Source organism: Tachyglossus aculeatus, chromosome 6, assembly GCF_015852505.1.
Source record: "Tachyglossus aculeatus isolate mTacAcu1 chromosome 6, mTacAcu1.pri, whole genome shotgun sequence".
In the NCBI taxonomy this organism is placed as follows: Eukaryota; Metazoa; Chordata; class Mammalia; order Monotremata; family Tachyglossidae; genus Tachyglossus; species Tachyglossus aculeatus.
The window spans coordinates 11044008-11069740 of NC_052071.1; the positions used below are offsets into that span (position 1 = coordinate 11044008).

A 25733-nucleotide genomic window follows, 5' to 3' on the forward strand; every position below is an offset into this window, starting at 1 on the left:
TAAAGCTTTGAAGAGGTGGAGAATAAGGTGCACTCTTAGGGTAGGTATGACCATTGAAAGAAGGGGAGTAAAAGGTGGATACAGATCCCATCCAACTGCTCAGATCCATCACCTCTCATCCAACCATCTAACCATTCATCTATTCATTCATCCATCCAGTAGGCCATCACAGCAATTTATTGAGCATATCTTGTGTGCCAAGTGCAGTAGTCAAGTTTTTGGAGACTTCGTGACCTGCCCCACCCAGAGGACCAAGGGGAGATGAAGGTCAGGGCCCCTCAGGCCCAAGCTGCCCCAGTGAGAGTGATTTTGGTGGAGTGGTTTGGAGAGACAGAGAGGGACAAGAAGGCAGATGGAAAAGTCGGATCCAGTCTGGGGAGATGCTCACACTCGGGACCTATGTTGGGGTTCTGAGCAGGTCTACATCCCCCGACCAGGCAGGGGGCTTGCAGAAGGGGGGCGTTGTCCAGTGCAGTGACCCCAATCATCACAAACCCCTCCAGCCTGATTGGCTTGTATCCACCCCAGCTCCTGGCACAGAGTAAAAGCTTAACAAATAGCATCATTATCATTGTTACTATTATTATTATTACTATTGTTATCCACTGCCTACCCATGGCTACCAGGAAGCTATCTGCCGGGGTCTGGCACTGTGGCACAGCCCTGGCAATTTTGATGGGCTTACAGTCTGCCCAGGCGCTCTGACAGTGCGCTGCACACAGTAAACACTCAAAAAACCGATTGAATGAATGAATGAATAAATGAATGACTCAGGCCCATGCTGATTTCACTATTCATTCATTCATTCAATCAATCGTATTTATTGAGCGCTTACTGTGTGCAGAGCACTGTACTAAGCGCTTGGGAAGTACAAGATGACAACATATAGAGACAGTCCCTACCCAACAGTGGACTCACAGTCTAGAAGGGGGAGACAGAGAACAAAACAAAACATATTAACAAAATAAAATAAATAGAATTAATATGTACAAAAATAAATGAATAAATAAATAGAGTAATAAATACATACAAACGTATATACATATATACAGGTGCTGTGGGGAGGGGAAGGAGGTAAGGCACTTCACAAGCCACAGCACTGATAACATGTTCACTCTCAGAAAGGAAAAGTAGCAAGTCAGATAGATAAACTTTATTCAGAAGAAGACATCGATACTAAGGAATGCAACACAAGGAGGGGATTTTTCCACATCACGTGTGACTGATAGATTTTGGAGAGCATCAATGGTCTAGTAAGGAAAAAAGTATTTTTGTTAATTATGAAGGTTAAATGACTTACCCAAGAGAAGCAGCGTAGACAGAACGATAGAGCTCAGGCCTGGGAGTCAGAAGGACCTGGGTAATAACCCCGGATCTGCCAGTTGTCTACTGTGGAACCTTGGGCAAGTTATGTCACTTGTCTGTGGTTTCAGGTCCCTCTTTTGTAAAGTGGGGATGAAGATTGAGCCCCTTGTAGGATATAAAATGGGTCCAATCTGTTAGCTTGTTTCGACCCCAGCACAATGCCCTTTGAGGAGAGATTGTCTATCACGCACTGATCTTATCATATGTCCCTCCGGACTCTGAGAAAGCCTCCTTTCAGCCAGAAAAGACAGCTGTTCATATGCACCCCTCTGTACGGTGTCCTAGAGAGATGAGAGATGGCAATATCAACACAAAGAGACAGGTTTTTTTCCCAGGGAAAAGGGTGGGAAAAACTCCCCTTTATGACTCTCCCAGTGGTGGCTCTCATGTCTCGGGTCCTCAGGCTGTTAGATGAGGGGGTTCAGAACAGGGGGTACCACTGCATAGAACACGGACACCATCAGGTCCAGCATCGAGGAGGAGACTGAGAGTGGCTTCAGATGGGAGGTGACGGCTGTCAAAATGACAATGATAAGAGTGGAGAGGTGAGGCAGGCAGGTGGAGAAGGCTTTGGCCCGGCCCTCGGGGGCCGGCATCCTCAGCACAGCCCGGCAAGATGTGCACGTACGAGATGACGATAGAGACGAAGCAGACGACGGCTAACGCTACCCCGACGGTCGCGCTCACGTTGATGACGACATGGTCCTCGGAGGAGGAGATCTTCAGCAGGGAGAGTACGTCACAGAAGAACTGCTGGACATCTTTGGACCCGCAGAAGCACAGGAAGAAAGTCGAAGTTGAAAATAGGACCCCTAACAACCCTCCACTGAGCCAGGAGGTGGCGGCCATCTTCTCACAGGCCCCTTGGTCCATGATGACGTTGTAGTACGGGGGTGACAGTTGGTGGCGTAGCAGCTATTGGACATTGCCATGAGGACAAAATACTCTGAAGCAGCAAGTAAGATCACCAGTAAGAGCACAGAGGCACAGAGGCACAGAGGCACAGAGGCACAGAGGCACAGAGAAGGGAAGTGACTTTCCCAAGGTCACACAGAAGACACGTGGCAGAGCCGTGATTAGAGCCCACGTCCTCTAACTCCCAGGCCCATGCCCTTTACACTGGACCATGCTGCTTCTCTGGGGAAGACAATTCACTTCACTGTGCCTCAGTTACCTACTCTGTAAAATGGGGGTTAAGACTAGAAGCCCCATGTGGGACATGGACTGCATCTAACATGATTAGCTTGTATCTATCTCAGGGCTTAGTGTCTGACGCGTAGTAAGCACTTCACAAATACCATTTAAAAAAACATTAACAGAATCCCCCTAGGATTCTGCCCATCTCCATCTTCACATCCTGGTGCATCAGGTTGTAGCTGAAGGGTTTCAGGCTGGGGGGCACCAAGTTGTAGAGCATAGACACCAACAGTCCAGCATAATGGATGTGCTGCACAGCACAGCCGGATGTTGGTTTTAAATAGGCAAAGGCCTCAGTTCTGAGAAAAAGTGTGACAACGGTGAGGTGGGGCAGGCTGGTGGAGAAACCTCTGGACCTGCATTCTGAGGCTGGCATCCTCAGTACAGCAGCGAAGATGTGAACGTAGCAGGCGACGTTATAAAGAAAACAGCAAAGCCCAATGATGTGGTGAGGGCTGCAATGCCTATTTCAGCCAGATTGGCTCAGGAACAGGAGAATTTGAGCAGCTGTAGGATTTTGCAGAAGAATTGCTGGATCCCTAGGGGTCCACAGAAAGGCATGGAGAAGGTCGCAGATGTGTGTAAGTGTCAGAGCCAGAAGGTGAGCCAGAAGGTGGCCGCTATCTTCCCACAGGCCCCTCAGTTCACGATGACATCATAGCGCATGGGGTGGCAGATGGCGGCTTAGTGGTTTTATAACGTCATAGTGAGCAAAAACAACTCTGTGATGCCAAAATGAACAACTAGGAAAACTTGGGTCGCACATCCAAAAAAGAGATGAAATTACCGTGGGTCAGAGCGCTTAGAATAGTGCTTTGCACATAGTAAACGCTTAACAAATGCCATCATTATTATTATTGTGAATGCACTTCGGGGCAGTTGTGGAGTTGTAGTAGGGATTGAGGATGGACAGGTGCCTAAGGAAGAAGTACATGGGAGTGTGGAGGCGACAGTAGAGGGCAGTGAAGACGATGATGAGATTTCCTGCCAGGGCCTCCAGGTAGACCAGGAGGAAAAGCGTGATGTGGACCAGCTGCAGCTCCCAAACTTCTGAGATCCCCATTGGGAGAAATCTGGTTTCAGAGAGATTGGCCATCAGCTTCCTGGAGTTGCTGCACATTATCTCTGGAGTGGAAATGAAAAGGAATTTGGAAGGAATCCATAAGCCTTTTTGTGAGTCTTCTTGCAACTGGCTCTGGAAATTAGACATCATGTTCCAGGTTAACAGGGAAGCATCATGGCCTGCATCAGCCTCCTCTCTCATCTCCCATCGTCCTGTCTCTCCCCACTTCATTCTGTACTTCATGCTGCTGCCGTGATCATCTCTGTGCAGAAACGCTCTGGGCACCTTACTCCCCTCCGCAAAAGTCTCCAGTGGCCGCCAGTCAACCTACGCATCAGGCAAAAACTCCTAACTCTGGGCTTCAAGGCTCTCTGTCACCTCGCCCCCTCTTACCTCACCACCCTTCTCACCTTCTACAGCCCAGCCCGCACCCTCCTCTTCTCTGCTGCTAACCTTCTCACTGTACCTCGTTCTCGCCTGTCCCGCCGTCGACCCCCGGCCCACGTCCTCCCCCTGGCTTGGAATGCCCTCCCTCCACACATTTGCCAAGATAGCTCTCTTCCTCCCTTCAAAGCCCTACTGAGAGCTCACCTCCTCCAGGAGGCCTTCCCAGACTGAGCCTCTTTTTTCCTTTCCTCCTCCCCATCCCCCGCCCTACTTCCTTCCCCTCCCCACAGCACCTGTTTAAATGTTTGTACAGAGTTATTACTCTATTTATTTTACTTGCACATATTTACTATTCTATTAATTTTGTTAATGATGTACATCTAGCTTTATTTCTATTTATTCTGATGACTTGACACCTGTCCATATGTTTGGGTTTGTTGTCTGTCTCCCCCTTCAAGACTGTGAGCCCGTCGCCAATGTTTCCGACTTGTACGTCCCAAGCGCTTAGTACAGTGTTCTGTATACAGTAAGTGCTCAATAAATACGATTGAATAAATGAATGAATGAATGAATGAATGACCATGGGCCTGGGAATGAGAGGACCTGTGATTTAATCCCTGCTCCACCACTCGTCTGTTGTGTGACCTGGGACAAGTCACTTAATTTCTCTGAGTCTCAATTTCTTCAGCTGTAAAATGGGGATACAATACCTGCTCTCCCTCCTACTTAGACTGTGAGCCCCATGTGTGGGACAGGAACCAAGCCTGACATGATTAACTTGAAGCTACCCCAGTACTTAGAACAGTCCTTGATGCATAGTAAACACTTAACGGATACCATAAAAAACTGAGTGATCTGAAGCCTATGGGGAAATAGCATGGCCTAGTGAGAAGCAGCATGGCCTAATGGATAAAGCATGGGCTTGGAAGCCAGAACCTGGCTTCTAAGCCCAGCTCTTCCACTTGTCTGCTGTGTGACTTTACACAAGTTATTTAATTTCTCTGTGCCTCAGTTACTTCAACTGTAAAATGGGGGTTAAAACTGTGAGCCCCATGTGGGACACGGACTGTGTCCCACCTGATTAGCTTACATCTAGCCAAGTACTTAGTACAGTGCTTGGCACATAGTAAGTGTTTAACGAATATCATTAAAAAAGAAAAGCCAGATCTATAATAAATGCAATAATCCTAAAGGCCACCAAGGGGTGTCATTACTATCCCAAAGCCTTCCTTAAAGATTGGTTATCACTACCAAGATTCAATTCTAGATACTGGTAGGGTTGAATATGACTCACTGAGCCCTTTGAACATTTGGTATTCACCCTACCCTCAACCTCACAGTACTTATGTACATATCTATAAATCATGTAAGTTATTTATGTTAATGTCTATCTCCCCCTCTAAACTACAACCTCATTGTGTCTCCCCCTCAAGACTGTAAACTCACTACAAGCTCATTCTGTCTCCCCTCTAGATTGTAAGCTCATTATGGGCAGGAAACATTACTGCTAATTATCTTGCATTGGATTATTTCAAGTAATTAGAACAGTGTTCTGCACATAGTAAGCGCTCAATAAATACCATTGATTGAGTATTTGAGGGCAGGGAACTTGTCTACTAATTCTGTTGTATTGTACTCTCCCAAGCACTTAGAAGCATGCTCTGCATCCAGTAAGCGCTCAATGAATGCCACTGCTAGACTGGCTAATGAAGACAGAGGGAGTTCCAGGAAACGGGGAGGCTATGAGCATGTGTTCAGCAGTGACAGAGATGTTAGCAAAGCAGAGTGATTAAGTTGGTGCTAGAGGACTGAAGTGTGCAGAATGGCTTGTAATGGATTGGAGTAGATTAAGTATCTGCTTAATCTTTCCTGTCTCACAAGCCTGTAACCTGTAACCCACATATTCAATCTGTCACCAAATCCTGTTGGTCCTACCTTCACAACATCACTAAAATCCACCCTTTTTTCTCTCCATCTATACTGCTACTGCATAAATAGAGTCACTCATCCTAATCCTGGATCAGTCTCTTTGCTGACCTCCCAGCCTCCTGTCTCTCCCCACTCCAGTCCATACTTCAGTCAGCTGTCCGGATAATTCTTCTACCAAAGCGTTCTGATCACGTCACCTTGCTCTTCAAAATTCTCCATTGGTTGCCCATCCACCTCCATATCAAATAAGGACTCCTCTCCATTGGCTCTAAAGCACTCCATCACCTTGCTCCCTCTTACCTCACCTCGCTATTCTCGTTCAACAACCAAACCTGCACACTTCACTCCTCTCATGCTAACCTTCTCATTGCCTATGTCACTGCCGACCCCTCGCCCATGTTCTGCCTCTGTCCTGGAACGTCCTCCCTCCTCTAACCTGACAGACAAATACCCTCGCCACTTCAAAGCCTTATTGAAGACACGTCTCTTTCAAGAGGCTTTCCCAGACTAAACTCCACTTTTCTTCATCACCCAGTCTCTTCTGCATCACTCCCACTTGATCTCTTGTCTATTCCCTGCTCCCAGCCCCAAAGCACTTATGTACATATCTGTAATTTTATTTATCCCTTTGCTCTCCCCATCTCCAGCACCAAAGCCTAGTGTGCATATCTGTAATTTTATTTATTGATGTCTGTCTTCCCCACTCTGGACTGTGAGCTCATTGTGGGCAGGAAATGTCACTGGTTATTGTTGTATTGTACTTTCCCAAGTGCTTAGTACAGTACTCTCCACACAAGAAGTGTTCAATAAATACGATTGCATGAACAAATGAACGAAGTAGACTGAAGAAAGCAGATGGTGTGCCTTAAAAAAATGGTGAGGAGTTTTCACTGGGGATTTTGGGGAAGTGGGGAGTTGTAGGTAGAAAGATATTTTAGAAAAAATAATCCAGGCAGCACAGCGATGAATGGACTGGAGAAGAGAGAGGCTGGAGGCAGGGAAGCCAATGAGGAGGAGGATATAGCAATAAAAATGGGGTCTCAACGGTATTTATTGAGAATTTTCTGTGTGCAGAGCACTGTACTAAGCACTTGGGAGAGTACAATACAATGCAGTCGGTAGACATGATCCCTTCCCACAATCAATCCATCAGTAGTATTTAATGAGCATTTTCTGTCTGCAGAGCACTGTATTAAGTGCTTGGGAGAGTACAAAATAAAAAAGGTGATAAACACTCTCCCTGCCTGCTAGCAATTGATCAAGGGGTAATGGATCAGACAGGGCACCATCAATTCTTACCTGGCCAATGACGATGCCTTGAAGAAGCGACGAGAAGTAAGTGTGGCATAGTGGAAAGAGCACATCTTAGAAGATGTGGGTTCTAATCCCAGCTCCACCATTTGTCTGCTGCGTGGCCTTGGGCAATTCACTTAACTTCTCTGTGCCTCAGTTCCCTCATCTGCAAATCGGGAATTAAACACCTGTTCTCCCTCCTACTTGGACTGTGAGCCCTGCGTGGGACCTGATTATCTACCCCAGCACTTAGTAAAGAGTAAAGAGTAAGCTCTTACAAATACCACAATTATTAATGTCATTATTATTAGAACAATTGAAGTGTTCTCTGATGGGGAATGAACATTCTTGTTATTTTCTTCAGCCTTCAAGTAGCTCCAGAATTGTTTTGGAAAAGCATTGCCTGTTCATTCTCATTTTCAAAGCTCTTTTTTTCCCCAGGGTGCCCACAGCATCACTGGAGAAGGAATCTTCAACATCTCTATGGTGACGGAATTCCTCCTGCTGGAGTTCTCAGAGGTCCGGGTGCTGCAGCTGGTCCATGCCATGCTGTTCCTCCGGGTCTACCTGACGCCCCTGATGGGGAATCTCCTCATCGTCACCATTACCACCCTCGACCTGTGCCTCCACACCCCCATGTACTTCTTCCTCAGGAACGTGGCTCTCATTGACCTCTGCCTCATCTCAGTCACCGTTCCCAAGTCCGATGTCAACTCCATGACCAACATCAGATCCATCTCTTTCCTAGGATGTGTTTTACAAGTTTTATTCTTCATATCTTTGGCATCCACTGAAATGAGCTTCCTCACTGTGATGTCCCACGATCGCTATGCCACCATCTGCCACCCTTTGTGCTACGAGGTTGTCATCAACAGAGAGACTTGTGGGAAGATGGCGACCACCTCCTGGCTCAGTGGGGACCTCTCCGGCCTAATGCACATGGCCGCCACCTTCTCTGAGCCCTTCTGTGGATACAACGTGATCCAACATTTCTTCTGTGATACTCCCCACCTCCTGATCCACTTTAACTCCATTGTGATCCTTAGAGAAGTCAAAGTCACCACCTTTACAACAGGCCTCCCCCTGCTCTGCTTCGTTTCCATCATTATCTCTTACATCGCTATCTTCTCCGTCGTGCTGAAGATACCAACGGTGGAGGGCAGGTCCAAAGCCTTCTCCACCTGCCTGGCCTACCTGGTCGTTGTCACTCTTTGCCTCTCCGTGGGGGCATTTGTCTTTCTAAATCCGAAGTCAAATAGTCCCTCAGGGATGGATCTGTTTCTGTCCATATTCTATTCCACAGTGCCTCCAGCCACGAACTCCATCATCTACAGCCTCAGTAACTGAGAGCTGAAGGCCAGTTTGGGAAGAATGTTAGGTGGGACAGGGTCCAGCAAGAGGAAAATCTTAACTCGTCCATTAGTCCCAGACTGAGCCCCCCTTTTCCTCTCCTCCTCCCCATCCCCTCTGCCCTATCTCCTTCCCCTCCCAACAACACTTGTATTTATATTTGTACAGATTTATTACTCTATTTATTTTACTTGGACATATTTACTATTCTATTTATTTGGTTAATGATGTGCATATAGCTTTAATTATATTTGTTCTGACGATTTGACACCTGTCTACATGTTTTGTTTTGTTGTCTGTCTCCCCCTTCTAGACTGTGAGCCCATTGTTGGGTAGGGACCGTCTCTATATGTTGCCTACTTGAAATTCCCAAGCGCTTAGTATAGTGCTCTGCACACAGTAAGCACTCAATAAATACGATTGAATGAATGAATGACTGTAAACTCACTGTGGGCAGGGAACGTGTCTAACAACTCTGTTGGATTGGACTCTTCCAAGAAGAAGCATGGCCTAGTGGAAAGAACATGGGTCTGGGAATCAGGGGAAGTGGGCTCTAATCCTGGGTCTTCCTCTTTCTGCTGTGTTATTATGAGCAAGTCACTTAACTATCCTATGTCTCAGTTACCTGATCTGTAAAATGGAGATTCAGCACCTGTCCTACCTCCTGTGGATTGCCTGTGGATTGTCTTTTTGCGATTACAAATAATTATGGTATCTGTTAAATGCTTCTCATGAGTGGGCCACTATATTAAGTACTGGAGTGGATACAAGATAATCAGGTCTCGCATGGGGCTCACAGTCGAAGTAGGAGGGATAATAGGAACTGAATCTCCATTTTGCAGATTAGAGAACTGAGGCATAGAGAAGTGAAATGCCTTGCCCAAGATCACACAGCAGACAAGAGGGGGAGTCAGGATTACAATCCAGATCCTCTGACTCATGCTGCTTTTTTAAGAATAAGCGACTGAAAACTTGAAACTGATCAGACACAAGAAAGCTCTCTGGATCGCTCAGCAGCTGCCCAGATGATATTTTTCGCCATTTTATCCTCCTCTTCCTGCCCAGGCTCCCGTTCCCTAACCAAAACAAATCATAAATCTCCATGAAGCAAGGCCCTCACTGAAGCCGTAATCACTTTCAAGATCCACTGGAAGTTGGCCAGTGAATAACAATTAGTCCACCTGACTGACCCTCTTAATCAGTAGACTGAGCCATCATTCCGGAATCAGTCATATTCCATTACTGTTCTACACACCTCCAATATTCTTGCCCCGACCTTTGACACTGATGGGGAAAATTTCTCTTTCCTTCTTCTGACTAGCTCTGATTGGATCATGGTGGAGCTTGGCATTTCGGCCTTCATTACCTGTCTTGCCCTCATCTGTTTTGTTTCCATGATCGTCTCTTACGTCTGCATCTTCTCAACTGTGTTGACGATGCGGTCCTCAGCCAAAGCCTTCTCCACCTGTCTGCCCCATCTCATCATTGTGACCTTCTTCTGCTCCACCTGTTCATTCGACTATCTGAAACCACGCTCCGACTCTCCCTCGTTTCAAGGATCCTCCTCCTCCTCCCATCCCCTTACTGTAGGGGTTCCTCAAGGTTCAGTTCTTGGTCCCTTCTGGTCTCCATCTAGACTCACTACCTTGCTGTACTCATTCGCTCCCACGGCTTTGACTATCATCATTACACTGATGGCACCCAAATCTACATCTCCTCTCCTGTTCTCTCTCCTTCTCTCCAGGCCCATAGCTTCTCCTGCCTTCAGGACACATCCACCTGGATGTCTGCCCGCCACCTAAAGCTCAACATGTGCAAGATCGAGCTCCTTATCTTCCCTCCCAAACCCTATCCTCTCCCTGACTTTCCCATCACTGTGGATGGCACTAACATCCTTCCTGTCTCACAAGTCCGCAACCTTGTGGTCATCCTTGACTCCGCTCTCTCATTCACCCCACACATCCAATCCTTCAACAAAACCTGCCAGTCTCAACCTCCACAACATCACCAAGATCGCCCTTTCCTCTCCATCCAAACCGCTACCTTGCTGGTTCAATCTCTCATCTTGTCCCGACAGGATTACTACATCAGCCTCCTTTCTGATCTCCCATCCTCCAGTCTCTCTCCACTTCAGTCTATACTTCACTCTGCTGCCCGAATTATCTTTCTACAGAAACGCCCTGGGCGTGTCAGTCCCCTCCTCAAAAATCTCCAGCGGTTGCCTGTCAACCTTCGAATCAAGCAAAAACTCCTCACTCTCGGCTTCGAAGCTCTCCATCACCTCGCCCCATCCTACCTCACCTCCCTTCTCTCCTTCTACAGCCCAGCCCGCACACTCCACTCCTCTGCCGCTAACCTCCTCACTGTGCCTCGTTCTCACCTCTCCTGCCGTCGAACCCTGGCCCACATCCTTCCTCTGGCCTGGAATGCCCTCCCTCCACACATCCACCAAACTAGCTCTCTTCCTCCCTTCAAGCCCTACTGAGAGCTCACCTCTTCCAGGAGGCCTTCACAGACTGAGCCCCTCCACCTTTTTCCTCTGCTCCTCCTCCCCTCACCATTATCCCCACTCCCTCCTTCTGCCCTACCCCCTCCCACTCCCCACGGCACTTGTGTATATTTGTACATATTTATTACTGCATTTATTTTATTAATAATGTGTCTATAGCTATACTTCTATTTATTCCCATGGCATTGACACCTGTCTACATGTTTTGTTTTGCTGTCTGTCTCCCCCTTCTAGACTGTGAGCCCATTGTTGGATAGGGACCACCTCTTTACGTTGCTGAATTGTACTTTCCAAGCGCTTAGTACAGTGCTCTGCACACAGTAAGCGCTTAATAAATATGAATGAATGAATGAATGAATAATGAGGGAAATCTATTTCCTTCTTCTGACTGGCTCTGATTGGATCATGGCAGAGATGGGCGTTTTGGCCCTCATTACGTGTCTTGCCCCAGTTTGTTTCGTTTCCATGATCGTCTCTTTAGTCTGCATAAGCTCAACTGTGCTGAGGATGCGGTCCTCAGAGAGCTGGTCCAGAGCCTTCTCCACTTGTCTGCCCCACCTCATCGTCGTGACCTTCTTCCTCTCCACCGGTTCATTCTATTATCTGAAACCACGTTCCGATTCTCCGTCATTTTAAGAGCTGCTGGTGTCCGTGTTCTACACGGTGATGCCCCCCGCACTGACCGTTTCATCTACAGCCTGACGAACAGTGACATGAAGGCTGCCCTGGAGAAGATCCTGGGAAGGAAAATGCTCACCTAGAATGCAATGTCGTTTTGCTTTCAATAGCTGTTTTCTCATTTATCGGGGGTGGGGGTGTCTCATTGATCTGCAAATGAGGGTAAGGTGAGAATGTTGTAACATAAGCTTGCATATATGCATATATGTATATATAAATACAAACAGCCAGAAGTGGAATTGGCGTAGCCTGATGGATAGAGGACAGGGTGGGAATCAGAGGACCTGGGTTCTGATCCTGCCTCTGCCACTTGTCTGCTGAGTGACCTTAAGCATGTCACTAAACTTCTGTGATCCTCATTAACTTCATCTGTAAAATGGAGATTGACACGAGCTCTGTGTGGGACAAGCATTGTGCCCAACCTGATTATCTTGTATCTACCCCAGCAGTTAGTACAGTGCTCTGCATACAGTAAGCCTTCAATAAACACAGTTGAATGATTGATTGTTTGATTGATTAAGAATAATGATGATGGCATTTGTTAAGCACTTACTATGTGAGAAACACTGTTCTAAGTGCTGGAGCACTGGTATATAAGTGTTGTGGGTCTGGGGGTGCGGTGAATATCAAGTTGTTAAAGGTTGCAGATGCAAGTGCATTCAGCTAGGGTCTTTTGACCATCTATCCAGTCCTTGTGATTTTTGTTAGGTTGGAGAAAAGGATCATCAATGGTATTTATTCATTTAATAGTATTTACTGATTGCTTACTGTGTGCAGCGTACTGTACAAAGCACTCGGGAGAATAGAATGTAACAGAGCTGGTAGTCAGGTTCCCTGCCCACAGAGAGCTTACAGTCTATCTCCCATTTCTGTTTCCTGATCTCTTGGTCTTCCCATCTCTCTGCCTCTGGTTTGTCTCCTCCACCTCCCTCTCCTTCCCCGTCTCTCAGTCTATTTACCTCCATCTCTCTCGTCCCTCTTCTTCTGTCTCTCTCTGTCTGTGCCTCTTTCATTCACTCATTCCATTGTATTTATTGCTTACGGTGTGCAGAGTACTGTACTAAGCGTTTGGGAAGTGCAAGTCGGCAAAATAGAGAGATGGTCCCTACTCAACAACAGGCTCACAGTCTAGAAGGCTCTTCCTCTCTATCCCCCACTTGAGGGCCACGCTGGGGAAGATTTTCTCTGGCATCTTCATTTCCATGGGCGAAACGATCCTCTCTCTTTCTGGGGTAATAGGAGTATGGAGGAATCCCTTTGGGTGAAGCAGCATAGCCTGGTGTAGAGCCTGAGCCTGGGAGGCAGAAGACCTGAGGTCTAATTCTGCTTCCTCTACTTGCCTGCTGTGTGTCCTTGGGCAACTCACTTCACTTCTCCGTGCCTCAGTTCCCTCATCTGCCAAATGGGGATGCAATACCTGTCCTCCCTCCTACTTAGACTATAGCCAAGTAAGATCTTAGCTAATACCATTATTGTTATATTAATGGAGGAATCTAGTCTCTCTGGTCTACAGATCAGAGCTTTCCTATGAGCCTTCCTCCCTCAAACTTCTCAACCCTTCATTCCCTCTCATTCTTTTTTTGATGTCATTTCTGGCACACTTACTATGTGTCGGACACTGTACTAAGTGCTGGGGTAAACACGAACTAATCAGGTTGTACACAGTCCATCTCCCACATGAGCTCACAGTGAATATCTCCATTCCACAGATGAGCATACTGAGGCTCAGAGAAGTGAAGTGAGAAGCATCATGGCATAGAGGCTAGAGCACAGACCTTGCAGTCAGAAGGACACGGGTTCCAATCCTGGCTCTCCCACTTGTCTGCTGTGTGGCCTTAGGCCAGTCACTTCACTTTTCTGGCCCTCAGTTATCTCATCTGTAAAATAGTGATTGAAGCTGTTGTGAGCCCCATGTGGGACAGGAACTATGTCCAATCTGATGTGCTTGTATTCACTCCAGAGCTTAGAACAGTGTCTGGTGCAAAGTAAGCACTTAACAAACAACATAACAATAAGGATAATAATAATAATTATTATTATCATTGCCCAAGGTCAAACAACAGACAAGTGGCAGAGTCAGGATTAGAACCCAGGGCCTATGACTCCCAGGCCCATGCTCTTTCCACGAAGCTGTGCTGCATCTTAGTGATGGAACTTCTCATACTGTGAGCTACTTTAACAAAGACTGTGATAATTTAATGTCACTCATTATTAGAGAACTTGGCCCAGAATGGAATTTCATATTCTCTTTCAATGGGTTCTGGAACAAATCCTAATTTATAACATGCAAATTTTCGAAAAAATCTACTCACTTTGGTAGTCATTCCAGTCCCAAAACAATTATGCACATATCCTTATACTCTACTACATTTTCTATCTGAAATTGATTTCAGATTCTATCTCCCCCTGAATGCAGTAAACTCCCTCTGAGGAGGTGTTGCATCTACCAACTCTGTTATACTGTACTTTCCCAACCACTTAATGCAGTGTTCTGCACAGAGTAAGCATTCAATAGAAAACAGTGAATGATTGTTCTACTAATTTAATTTGGCACATTCCTTTGGTGAAAGAAACAGAGATGAGCCACGAAATGGGAGAAGTGATGTTTACAAACTATGGCTAATGGAAGGTCAAATGAACTAGTGAAAGAGAGTGGGAATGGAATTTGAAAGCTGTAATTTATTGGTAATATATTGGTCCCCCACTAGACTGTAAACTCACTGCATACAGGGAATGTACCTCCACTAAACTGTAAATTCATTACGGACAGGGACTGTCCCTTTTATATTACTATATCATACTCTTCCAGGTGCTTAGTACCGTGCTCTGTACACCGTAAGTGCTCAATCAATACTATTGATTGACTGATTGATTGGATGAAGGAGGTGGGAAGAGATCAGAGCTGGAAGGGACAGAATCAAAGGCCCAGAGTGGGGACTGCTTCAAGATTGATGAGCCCCATCCCAGTCAACTACGGCTCTCCTGGAGACCCAGGCTGGACCTGTATGGATCTGCCGCTTTCTCCCTCCACCTGCGGGAGTCACTGCCCTCGGCCTCCACTGGGGGAAGAGGAGTGGTGCTCCGCTCACATGAGCTTAGGCCCTGGTGATCGACCACGAACAGGACATTGGAAGCCGAGGGGAAGGTAGGAACATGGAGCGTTTGGGAGCTGATGCGGGAAATCAGCTCAGATGAAACAGTGCATTCTAGGGGATGCCCATGGAGTCACGTGTAGGTGGAGAGGCCCTGCATTTGAACGCTCACGTTTTAGGGCTCACCTACCCAAGCCCAGCCTCGGAGATCTCACCCGACTATGCCCGGTTTAAGGATTTCTCTGCCACCACAGGAGCCGCCCTCTGGTGTTCCTGTCCGACCTCAGCAGGATCACATAGACCTTGGTCCCGAAGATGTAGCCAAGGAGCCCAGCGCTGGAGGCTAGGATGGAGAAGACCTCCATGGCCACCATGGCCTTGCCTTTGGTGCTCAGGTAGGTGGGCAGGAAGGAGACCCAGACATTGCAGAACACCAGCATGCTGAACATGATGAACTTGGCCTCTTTGAAGCTGTCCAGCAACTTCCTGGACAGGAAGGCCACCATGAAGCTGACCAGGACCAGGAGCCCCATGTAGCCCAGGACGCAGTAGAAAGCAGTGGCAGAGCCCTCGTTACACTGGATGACAATGACCCCGGCCTCGGATGCCATGTCCACATCGGGGAATGGAGGGGACCTTCCAAGCCAGACCGTGCAGATGCCCATTTGGACGAGGAAGCAGATGCAGACGATGGACGAAGGTGTCCTGGGCCCCAGCCACATTCTCATTCTGCTCCCTGGCCTGGTGGCCCTGAAATGGCGATGGAGAAGGTAACTCCAAAGGCCGTCTTGCAGGAGGCAGGTGGCCAGGCCGGGGCGACAGACAAAGTTCAGGGAGGACATGAAGCAGAGCAGGAGGGCCGTGAGGAAAGTGTAACTGAGACTGTGGTTGTTGGTTTTCATTATGGGGGTATCCCGATGATGGGTAAAGACCCCTAAAACCAGGGTGGTGAGGAGAAAGAAACAGAGGGCTAAAGACGCCAGAATCATTCCCAAAGTTTCCTTGTAGGAAAGGAAGACCACGGCCTTTGGGATACAATGATCTCTTCGACTCGATCCAAAGATCGATCTCTTTCGATTGGGAAATTCATCTTTAGGGCACCTGATGCATTGGTCCGTATCTGAAAGGAACAAATGGGATTTCCCACCTCACTTAGGACGAGGCACAAAGTTCCGATCCCTGGGCGAAGGTAGTTCAAAATACAGGTGCAAAAGAATGCAGAGAAGAGCAACTAGGCGACTCAGATGGATGGAGAAACTGCTTTCAAAGGACTGGAATGTGTCTACCAATTCTGTTGTATGGTACTCTCCCAAGGCCTTAGTTCGGTGCTTTGCACACAGTCAGCGCCCAATAAATACAACTGATTGACTGGAATGATGTTTAGTTCAGTCTGCCCAGTCACGTTTGCACTTGGATTTGTACCATTTATTCACCTCCACCCAACTCAGCTCCACAGTCCTTCTGTCCACAACCATAATTTATTTTAATGCCTGTCTCCCGCTATAGAATTTAAGCTCCTTGAGGGCAGGGAATGTACCCACCAACTATTATACCACACTTTCCCAAGCACTCAGTAGACTGCTCAGCACACAGTAAGTGCTCACTTAATACTGTTGATTGATCGATTGTGGGCCGGGAATATATCTACCAATTCTGCTGTAGTGTACTCTCCCAAGCACTTAAAACAGTGCTCTGCATATGCTAGGTGCTTACTTAATACTACTAATTGATTGATTGATAACAGAGGAATGAGGGAAGTCTCCCAAATTGCAAAGGCTGTGGACCAGGCACAGAATCCAACCCTGAGGACACAATAGGGCACAGAGGATGCTGGGGATTCCAACTGCCCCATGCTCCCCACCTCCAGCCTGATCTAGTGGATGGATCCAAGGCCTGGGAATCAGAAGGACCTGTGTAATAATCTCAGCTCCATCACCTGCCTTCTGGGTGAATTAGGGTAGGTGACTTCAGTTCTCTTTGCCTCAGCTACCTCATCTGTAAAATGGGGATGAAGACTGTGAGCCCCATTTGGTGCAGCATGACCCATTGGACAGAGCATGTGCCTGGGAGTCAGAAGGTCATGAGTTCTAATCCTGGCTCTGCCACATGTCTGCTGTATAACCCTGGACAATTCACTTCAATTCTCTTTCCCTCAGTTACTTCATCTGTAAATGGGAATTGAGATTGTGAGCCCCAACTGGGACAGGGACTGTGTCCATCCAATTTGCTTGAATCCACGCCAGAGCTTAGACCAGTGCCTGGCACAGAGTAAACAATTAACAAATACCATAATCATTATTATTATTGTTATCATTATATGGCCCGCAGCCAAACCTATTAGCTTATCTCTACCCTGTAGCTTAACATAGAGCCTCACACATACTAAACACTCAACAGAAATCATAAACCCCCACCCCCTGCAAACATTTTGGATCTCTGTCAGAGACTGAGGCTCAGATAATCATAATTATGGTATTTGTTAAGTTCTACTGTTTGTCATGTGCTGGAGTAGATACAAGATCATCAAGTCCCAAATGGGGCTCACAGCCTAAGTAGGAAGGAGAACAGTATTGAATCCCCATTTTGCAGATGAAGGAAATAAAGCTCAGAGAAGTGAAGTGACTTGTCCAAGGTCACACAGCAGACAAGTAGCAGAACTGGGATTAGAAGACAGGGCCTTCTGATGCCCAGGCCAGACCTCTATCCACTAGGTCATGTTGCTTCTCTAGACACCTAGGAAACACTTAACAAACACCACAGTCATCGTTGTCATTATAGTTATTATTTCTCACTATCAGAAAGCCGTGCCCGGCCCACCGCTGTTTGACCGGGAACATGATTCTCGGTGGATACTTATGGTCAGATTGCTGATCTCTCCCTCGGCACAGGGCACATAGTGATAGCAGAAGGTGGCTTTCCCTTCCCGAGCTGTTATCCTGAATCCCGGCTGGCGGCTCTTGCTACACACGGAGTGGGGGATCTGTGCCAGGAAGGGAAGAGGCAAATGGGCAAGGCATTGAGGCTTTCCTCCCTAGGACTCAGGGGCATAGTGGGAGGACAGGAAACGATAGAGAAATCCCAGAGCAATGTTTTTCTGCAGAGGGCAGGAAACCGTGAGTTCAGTTAGACTGTTCAATAAGAACAATCTTCATTATCAATGGGAATCTATTGAGCAGTTACCGTGTGCAGAATACTGCATTGAGCACTTGAGAGAACAATCAATCATTCAATAAATCAATCCATCAAAGGCATATATTGAGCACTTACTGTGTGCAGAACACTGTATTAGGTGCTTAGGAGTGTAAAATGCAACAGATGTGGTGGACACGTTCCCTGCACACAACGAGCTTACAGTCTAGAGGGAGAGACAGGTAACAATATAAAAAAATAATTTTGATATATAAAGCATGGATATGTCAAAAGTGCTGTAAGACAAATATCGCATGTCCAAAAGGCACAGATCCAATTGCATAGATGACAGAGAAGGAAGAGGGTGCTGGGGAAAAGAGAGCTTAATGAGGGAAGGCCTCTAGGAGGAGATGTGACTTCATTAAGACTTTAAATGTAGGGAGAGTGGTAGTCTGGCTTATATGGAATGGGAGAGAGTTCCAGACTAGAGGGAGGGTGTACGGTAGGGGTAATCTACGAGATTGATGAGACGGAAGTACAGTGCATAGACTGATGTTAGAGCAGTGGAGTGTACAAGTTGGAGTGGAGGAGATCAATGAGGTGAGGTAGGAGGAGGCGAGCTGAATGAGCACTTCAAAGCCAAAGGGGAAGGAATCTCCTTATTTCACTTCATCCATTTCTATAGCCCTACCGGCTTGTGGTCAATCAATCAATCAATCGTATTTATTGAGCACTTACTGTGTGCAGAGCACTGTACTAAGCGCTTGGGAAGTACAAGTTGGCAACATATAGAGACAGTCCCTACCCAACAGTGGGCTCACAGTCTAGAAGGGGGAGACAGAGAACAAAACCAAACATATTAACAAAATGAAATAGAATAGATATGTACAAGTAAAATAAATAAATAGAGTAATAAATATGTACAAACATATAAACATATATACAGGTGCTGTGGGGAAGGGAAGGAGGTAAGACAGGGGGGATGGAGAGGGAGACAAGGGGGAGAGGAAGGAGCGGGCTCAGTCTGGGAAGACGACAATCTGGGATCTCATCCAATGACACCTTCCCAATCAATCAATCAATCAATCAAACAGTGGTGTTTGCTGAGTGCTTACTGTGTGCAGAACACTGTACTAAACATTTGGCAGAGTACAATATAACAGAGTTGGAAGACCCATTCCCTGTCAACAAGGAGCTTCCAGGACAGAGGGGGAGACAAATATTAAAATAAATTATAGATATGGATGTTGTGGGCCGGGAATGTTCCTGTATTGTACTCTCTCAAAGGTTTAGTACAGTGCTATGTACACAGTAAGTACTCAGTAAATCGGATTGACTGGCTGACTGACTGACTGACAGAAGGGCTGAGGGACTGAGGGTGGGATGGACATAAGCATGAATTGGCCTCTTTGAAGCTGCCTGTCAGTTTCCTGGCCAGGAAGACCACCATGAGTCTGACCGGGGCCAAGAGCCCCATGACCCCAGGACACAGTAGAAGGCGATGGCAGAACCCTCGTTGCACTGGATGACAATGACCCCAGCCTCGGATGCCACGTCCACATCAGAGAATGAGGGGGACGTCCCCAGCCCGACTTTACAGATGCTCACTTGGACGAGGGAGCAGACCCAGACAATTGAGGAAAGTGTCCTGGGCCCCAGCCATGGCTTCATTCTCCGACCTGGCCTGGTGGCCCTGAAGGCCGGGACCACGCTGAGAGTCTCAGCCAACATAATAATAATAATACTGGCATTTATTAAGTGCTTACTACGTGCAACGCACTGTTCTAAGCGCTGGGGTGGTTATAAGGTGATCAGGTTGTCCCAAGGGGGGCTCACAGTCTTAATCCCCATTTTACAGATGAGGTAACTGAGGCACAGAGAAGTAAAGGTACTTGCCCAAAGTCACACTGCTGACAATTGTCAGAGCTGGGATTTGAACCCATGACCTCTGACTCCAAAGCCCGTGCTCTTTCCACTGAGCCACGCTTCTTTTCAACATGGCAGATATGGCCACAGAGAAGACCAATGCGAAGGCCGTTTGTCAGAAGATGCAGATTATCTTCCCCTTCTCCTCCTCCTCCTCTTTCTCCTTCTGCCCCACCTTCTTTACCTGAGAAAATCGCCCATCCCACGTTATTCTCTCCTCACTGATGATGAAACCTTGACCAGCTGGGGCCAGGGGCATGAACTCTCCCATTTGGACATAGACTTTGCTGCCGTTCTGTAAAATCTGATAGCTCAGGATGTCAAACCTACTGGTCGCCCAGCTGTGGTCATCCATATGGACGTGCTCCCCGACGCCGGTGTGGATCCCAGTGCTCCTCAGGGACGAGTGGAGCTGGAAGGAGAGGGAAATGTCAGTGACTGAAGTCATCGAAGAAGTAGCATGGCCTAGTGGATGGAGGGAGGGAAGAATTACCTGCCATGGACGAGGAACCCGACTTGTTCCAACTCCCAGTGTCTCCGTGTCCTTCACAGCCCAGATTTCTTGGTAGAGGGCGTGAGCTATGGTGTATCCAGCGCTGTACACATTGTAACTCTGAGAAGATAGGTTCATGTCCCCGAAGTCCAAAGGCCTACTCTCCAAAGTACTGTTTTCCTCACACAGTCTAAGGGCATCAGGTCTAACTGGATCTGGAGAATCGAAGGCCCACAGCCAGATAGACCATAGAAACATAACCTGTGGATATTTCCAAGGGTTCAGGGTCTGTTCAAAATCCCTAAAACCTGGAATTTCCTTCCTATGGACTGAAAATGACAAGGAGCCTTGGGAAAAGGTGTTATTTCTGATAAGGCCATTGGTTATCAAATCCCAATCATTCATTCATTCATTCATTCATTCGGCGCTTACTGTGTGCAGAGCACTGTAGTAAGTACTTGGGAAGTACAAGTCGGCAACATATAGAGAGGGTCCCTACCCAACAACGAGCTCACAATCTAGAAGGGGGAGACAGACAAGAAAACAAAACATGTAGACAGGTGTCAAAATAATCAGAACAAATAGAATTATAGCTATATGCACATCATTAACAAAATCAATAGAATAGTAAATATGTACAAGTAAAATAAATAGTGTAATAAATCTGTACAAATACATACAAGTACTGAGGGGAGGGGAAGGAGGTAGGGCGGGGGGGTGATGAGGAGGAGGAGAGGAAAAAGGGGGCTCAGTCTGGAAGGCCTCCTGGAGGAGGTGAGCTCTCAGTAGGGCTTTGAAGGGAGGAAGAGAGCTATCTTGGAGGATGTGTGGAGGGTGGTCATTCCAGGCCAGGGGAAGGACTTGGGCCAGGGGTCGATGGCAGGACAAGCGAGAATGAGGCACAGTGAGGACGTTAGCGGCAGAGGAGCAGAGGGTGCGGGCTGGGCTCTAGAAGGAGAGAAGGGAGGTGAGGTAGGAGCGGGCGAAGTGATGGAGAGCCTTGAAGCCGAGAGTGAGGAGTTTTTGCTTGATTCATAGGTTGACAGGCAACCACCAGAGATTTTTTGAGGAGGGGAGTGACATGCCCAGAGCGTTTCTGTTCAAAGATAATCCGGGAAGCAGAGTGAACTATAGACTGAAGTGGGGAGAGACAGCAGGATGGGAGATCAAAGAGGAGGCTGATGCAGTAATCCAGTCGGGATGGGATGAGAGATTGAACCAGCAAGATAGCGGTTTGGATGGAGAGGAAAGGGTGGATCTTGGAGATGTTGTAGAGGTGAGACCGGCAGGTTTCAGTGACGGATTGGATGTGTGGGGTGAATGAGAGAGTGGAGTCGAGGATGACACCAAGGATGCGGGCTTGTGAGACGGGAAGGATGGTAGTGCCGTCTACAGGGATGGGAATGTCAGGGAAAGGACAGGATTTGGGAAGGAAGATAAGGAGTTCAGTCTTGGACATATTGAGTTTTAGATGGTGGGCAGACATCCAGATGGAGATGTCCCGAAGGCAGGAGGAGATACGAGCCTGGAGGGAGGGAGGGAAAGCAGGGGCGGAGATGTAGATTTGGGTGTCATCAGCATGGAGATGATAGTTGAACCCGTGGGAGTGAATGAGTTCACCAAGGGAGTGAGTGTAGCTAGAGAACAGAAGGGGACTAAGAACTAACCCTTGAGGAACCCCTACAGTAAGGGGATGGGAGGGGGAAGAGGAGCCTGCAAAGGAGACTGAGAATGAACGGCTGGAAAGATAAGAGGAGAACTAGGAGAGGACAGAATCTGTGAAGCCAAGGTAGGATAGCGTGCTGAGGAGAGGAAAAGGCCCTTGTTATAACCAAGTTACTTTAACAACAACCCCACTCGCATCTAGTCAGCCCACCCATGCTATTTGGCTGTTTAGTCCTCTTCCCAGGCATCTGCTCTCCCATGACCCAACCTTAACAGTTCTGCCCTGCTCCAGAACTGCCATCCATAGGACTCCATCCTCCACCACCTCAGAGACATTTTTGCCTAGAGCCCCTGGACTCTCCTTGTCTTTAGCCTTTTTGATTTGATTTGACTGACCCATCCTTTTGCTTTGGACATCATCTGCCTGTTTTATGGTTGCTTCTGCATGTTAATTGTTAACTGCTTTCTGTGACGTAATCATCTGCTTATTTTATTATTGCCATCGAATGTTAATTGTTAACTGCTCTCTGTGGTGTCATCATTTGCTTATTTTATTGCCATCTCATGGTAATTGTTAACTGCTCTCTATGATGTCATCACCTACTTATTTTATTGCCATCGCATGTTAATTGTTAACTGCACTCTGTGATGGCATCCTGTACAGTGCTTCAAACACCGAAGGCACTTGAATCAAGTCTTTTGCACCAATAGGTTCTTACCTCAGTTCTCTGCTCAGGAGTTGTTCAGTATTTTAATCTCACCTATCTCAATCAAACAATCATTCAGTGATATTTACTGAGTGCTTCTGTGTGCAGAGTACTGTACTAAGTGCTTGGGAGAGTACAATATCATAGTTGATAAACATCTTCCCAGACTGCCACTGACCCCTTGCCCATATCCTCTTGCCCATAGGAGGACAGCATGGCTCAGTGGAAAGAGCGCAGGCTTGGGAGTAAGAGGCCATGGGTTCGAATCCCGGCTCAGCCACTTGTTAGCTGTGTGACCTTGGGCAAGCCACTTACCTTCTCTGGGCCTCAGTCCCCTCATCTGTAAAATGGGGATTAAGACTGTGAACCCCATGGGGGACAACCTGATCACCTTGTATCCCCCCAGCGCTTAGAACAGTGCTTCACACATAGTGAGCACTTAACAAATACCATCATTATTATCATTATTGTATCCTCCCGAGTCCTGGAACTCCCTCCCTCTTCATATCCTATGAACCACGACTCTACCCACCTTCACAGTTCTTCCAAAATCACATCTCCTCCAAGAGGCCTTCCTTAACGAAGGCCTTATTTTCCCTAGTTACCCTCCCTTCTGTGTTCCCTATTTGCTTTGATCTTTATCTACTGAGCACTTGATTTTCACCACACCTTCAGCCCCACAGCACTAATGTACATATCCTTACCCTTTGCCACTTTATTTTAATGTCTATCTCTCCTTCTAGACTATAAATGCCTTGTGGGTAGGAACTGGCCTACCAACTTCATCATAGTGTAGTCTCCCAAGTACTCACTCTGCACACTCAGAACAATCACTAAATATGATTGATTGGTTGTTTTATTGGTTGATTTTTCTGCACAGAATGGGCACCCAGGGCAATGCACTCTACATAGTAGATGCCTACTTCAGTGGACATAAAAACATGCAATGCCATTGAATGAATTAATGCCCTTAGGATACTACGGTTTTATAATTTAAGACGTTCCATTATGCCAAGGGGAAGGAGTGACCCAAGAAAAAAGTTCCAAATCTGTCATCATTATTAACAAACATTTATTGAGTACCATCAATGTGCACAATTTTACTGTCCCATCACAAACTCAGACTACAATTTGCAAATGACAAATGACATTGTGGAGAGTTCTTCAAGATTGTGGACCCCCGGCCCACGTCCTACCCTGCCTGGAATACCCTCCCTCCTCAAATCCACCAAACTAGCATATTTCCCCCCTTCAAAGCCCTACTGAAAACTCACCTCCTCCAGGAGGCCTTCCCAGACTGAGCTCACCTTTTCCTCTGCTCCTTCTTCCCATTGCCCCTACTCCCTCCATCTACTCTACCCCCTCCCCGCCCCACAACATATTTGTGTATATATGTATGGCCATATTTATTATTCTATTTATTTTATTAATGATTCATTCATTCATTCAATCATATTTATTGAGCACTTACTGTGTGCAGAGCACTGTAGTAAGCGCTTGGGAAGTACAAGTTGGCAACATATAGAGACAGTCCCTACCCAACAGCGGGCTCACAGTTTAGAAGGGGGAGACAGACAACAAAACAAAACATATTAACAAAAGAAAATGAATAGAATAAATATGTACAAGAAAAATAAATAAATAAATAGAGTAATAAATATGTACAAACATATATACATATATAGGTGCTGTGGGGAGGGGAAGGAGGTAAGGCGGGGGGATGGGGAGGGGGAGGAGGGGGAGAGGAAGGAGGGGGCTCAGTCTGGGAAGTCCTCCTGGAGGAGGTGAGCTCTCAGTAGGGCTTTGAAGGGAGGAATAGAGCTAGCTTGGCGGATGTGCAGAGGGCACATCCAGGCCAGGCGGAGGACGTGGGCTGGGGGTCGACGGCAGGACAGGTGAGAACAAGGCACAGTGAGGAGGTTAGCGGCAGAGGAGCGGAGGGTGCGGGCTGGGCTGTAGAAGGAAAGAAGGGACGTGAAGTAAGAGATGGCGAGGTGATGGAGAGCCTTGAAGTCGAGAGTGAGGAGTTTTTGCCTGATGCGTAGGTTGATTAGCAGCCACTGGAGATTTTTGAGGAGGAGAGTAACATGGCCAGACCGTTTGTGCACAGAGATGATCCGGGCAGCAGCGTGAAGTATAGATTGAAGTGGGAAGAGACAGGAGGATGGGAGATCAGAGAGGAGGCTGATGCAGTAATCCAGTCGGGATAGGATGAGAGATTGAACCAGCAGGGTAGTGGTTTGGATGGAGAGGAAAGGGCGGATCTTGGCGATGTTGCAGAGATGAGACTGGCAGGTTTTGGTGACGGATTGGATGTGAGAGGTGAACGAGGGAGCAGAGTCGAGGATGACACCAAGGTTGCGGGCTTGTGAGACGGGAAGGATGGTAATGCCGTCAACAGTGATGGGAAAGTCAGGGAGAGGGCAGGGTTTGGGAGGGAAGAAGTTTTTGGGGTACTGCACTGGGGTAGGGGTCCAGGGATGGTTGAGATGTCCACTATCTGCAGATAGAGCAGTGAAGCAGTAGGACAGATAACAACCCCCCCCACACACACATACTAACACAACAGTCTTAAAATAGTGCACAGAGGCAGGAGTCAGGGGCGACTGGAGTGTTTGTCACAACTGTGTGAAAAGGGCCGAGCAACAGCAACTTAGTAACCACCATCCTCCCACTAAGCCCACCGCCAGGAGCAAAAGTAGCAGCAACCCATGTAATAGTGAGCTTCCCCCCTCAAGTCTAAAGAGTCCATAGAACCAGACCAAAACTTCTCTGGTGGTGTGGACTCCTCGTTAGCTGCATGGTACATTGCCAAAGATCATCGTATCCAATTGTCCAGAATCACTGTAATGAAGGGGCGAGGAGCACCGGTCATGTTGAAACAGGTGGCCTGGTAGAAACAGGTTCCCTTCCCTGATGCTGTCACGTCATGGCTAAGACTGAAGACAGG

General features: G+C 47.3%; 1 protein-coding gene across 1 annotated transcript; it reads left to right on the top strand.

Annotated features, from left to right (window-relative positions):
- Window positions 1–7780: 7780 nt before the first annotated feature.
- LOC119929519 (putative olfactory receptor 14L1) lies at window positions 7781–11795 on the top strand. The gene is made up of 2 exons (XM_038747693.1): window positions 7781–8573; window positions 11731–11795. The coding sequence occupies exons 1-2, from the start codon at window positions 7781–7783 to the stop codon at window positions 11793–11795; spliced, it is 858 nt and encodes a 285-aa protein (XP_038603621.1).
- Window positions 11796–25733: the final 13938 nt, after the last annotated feature.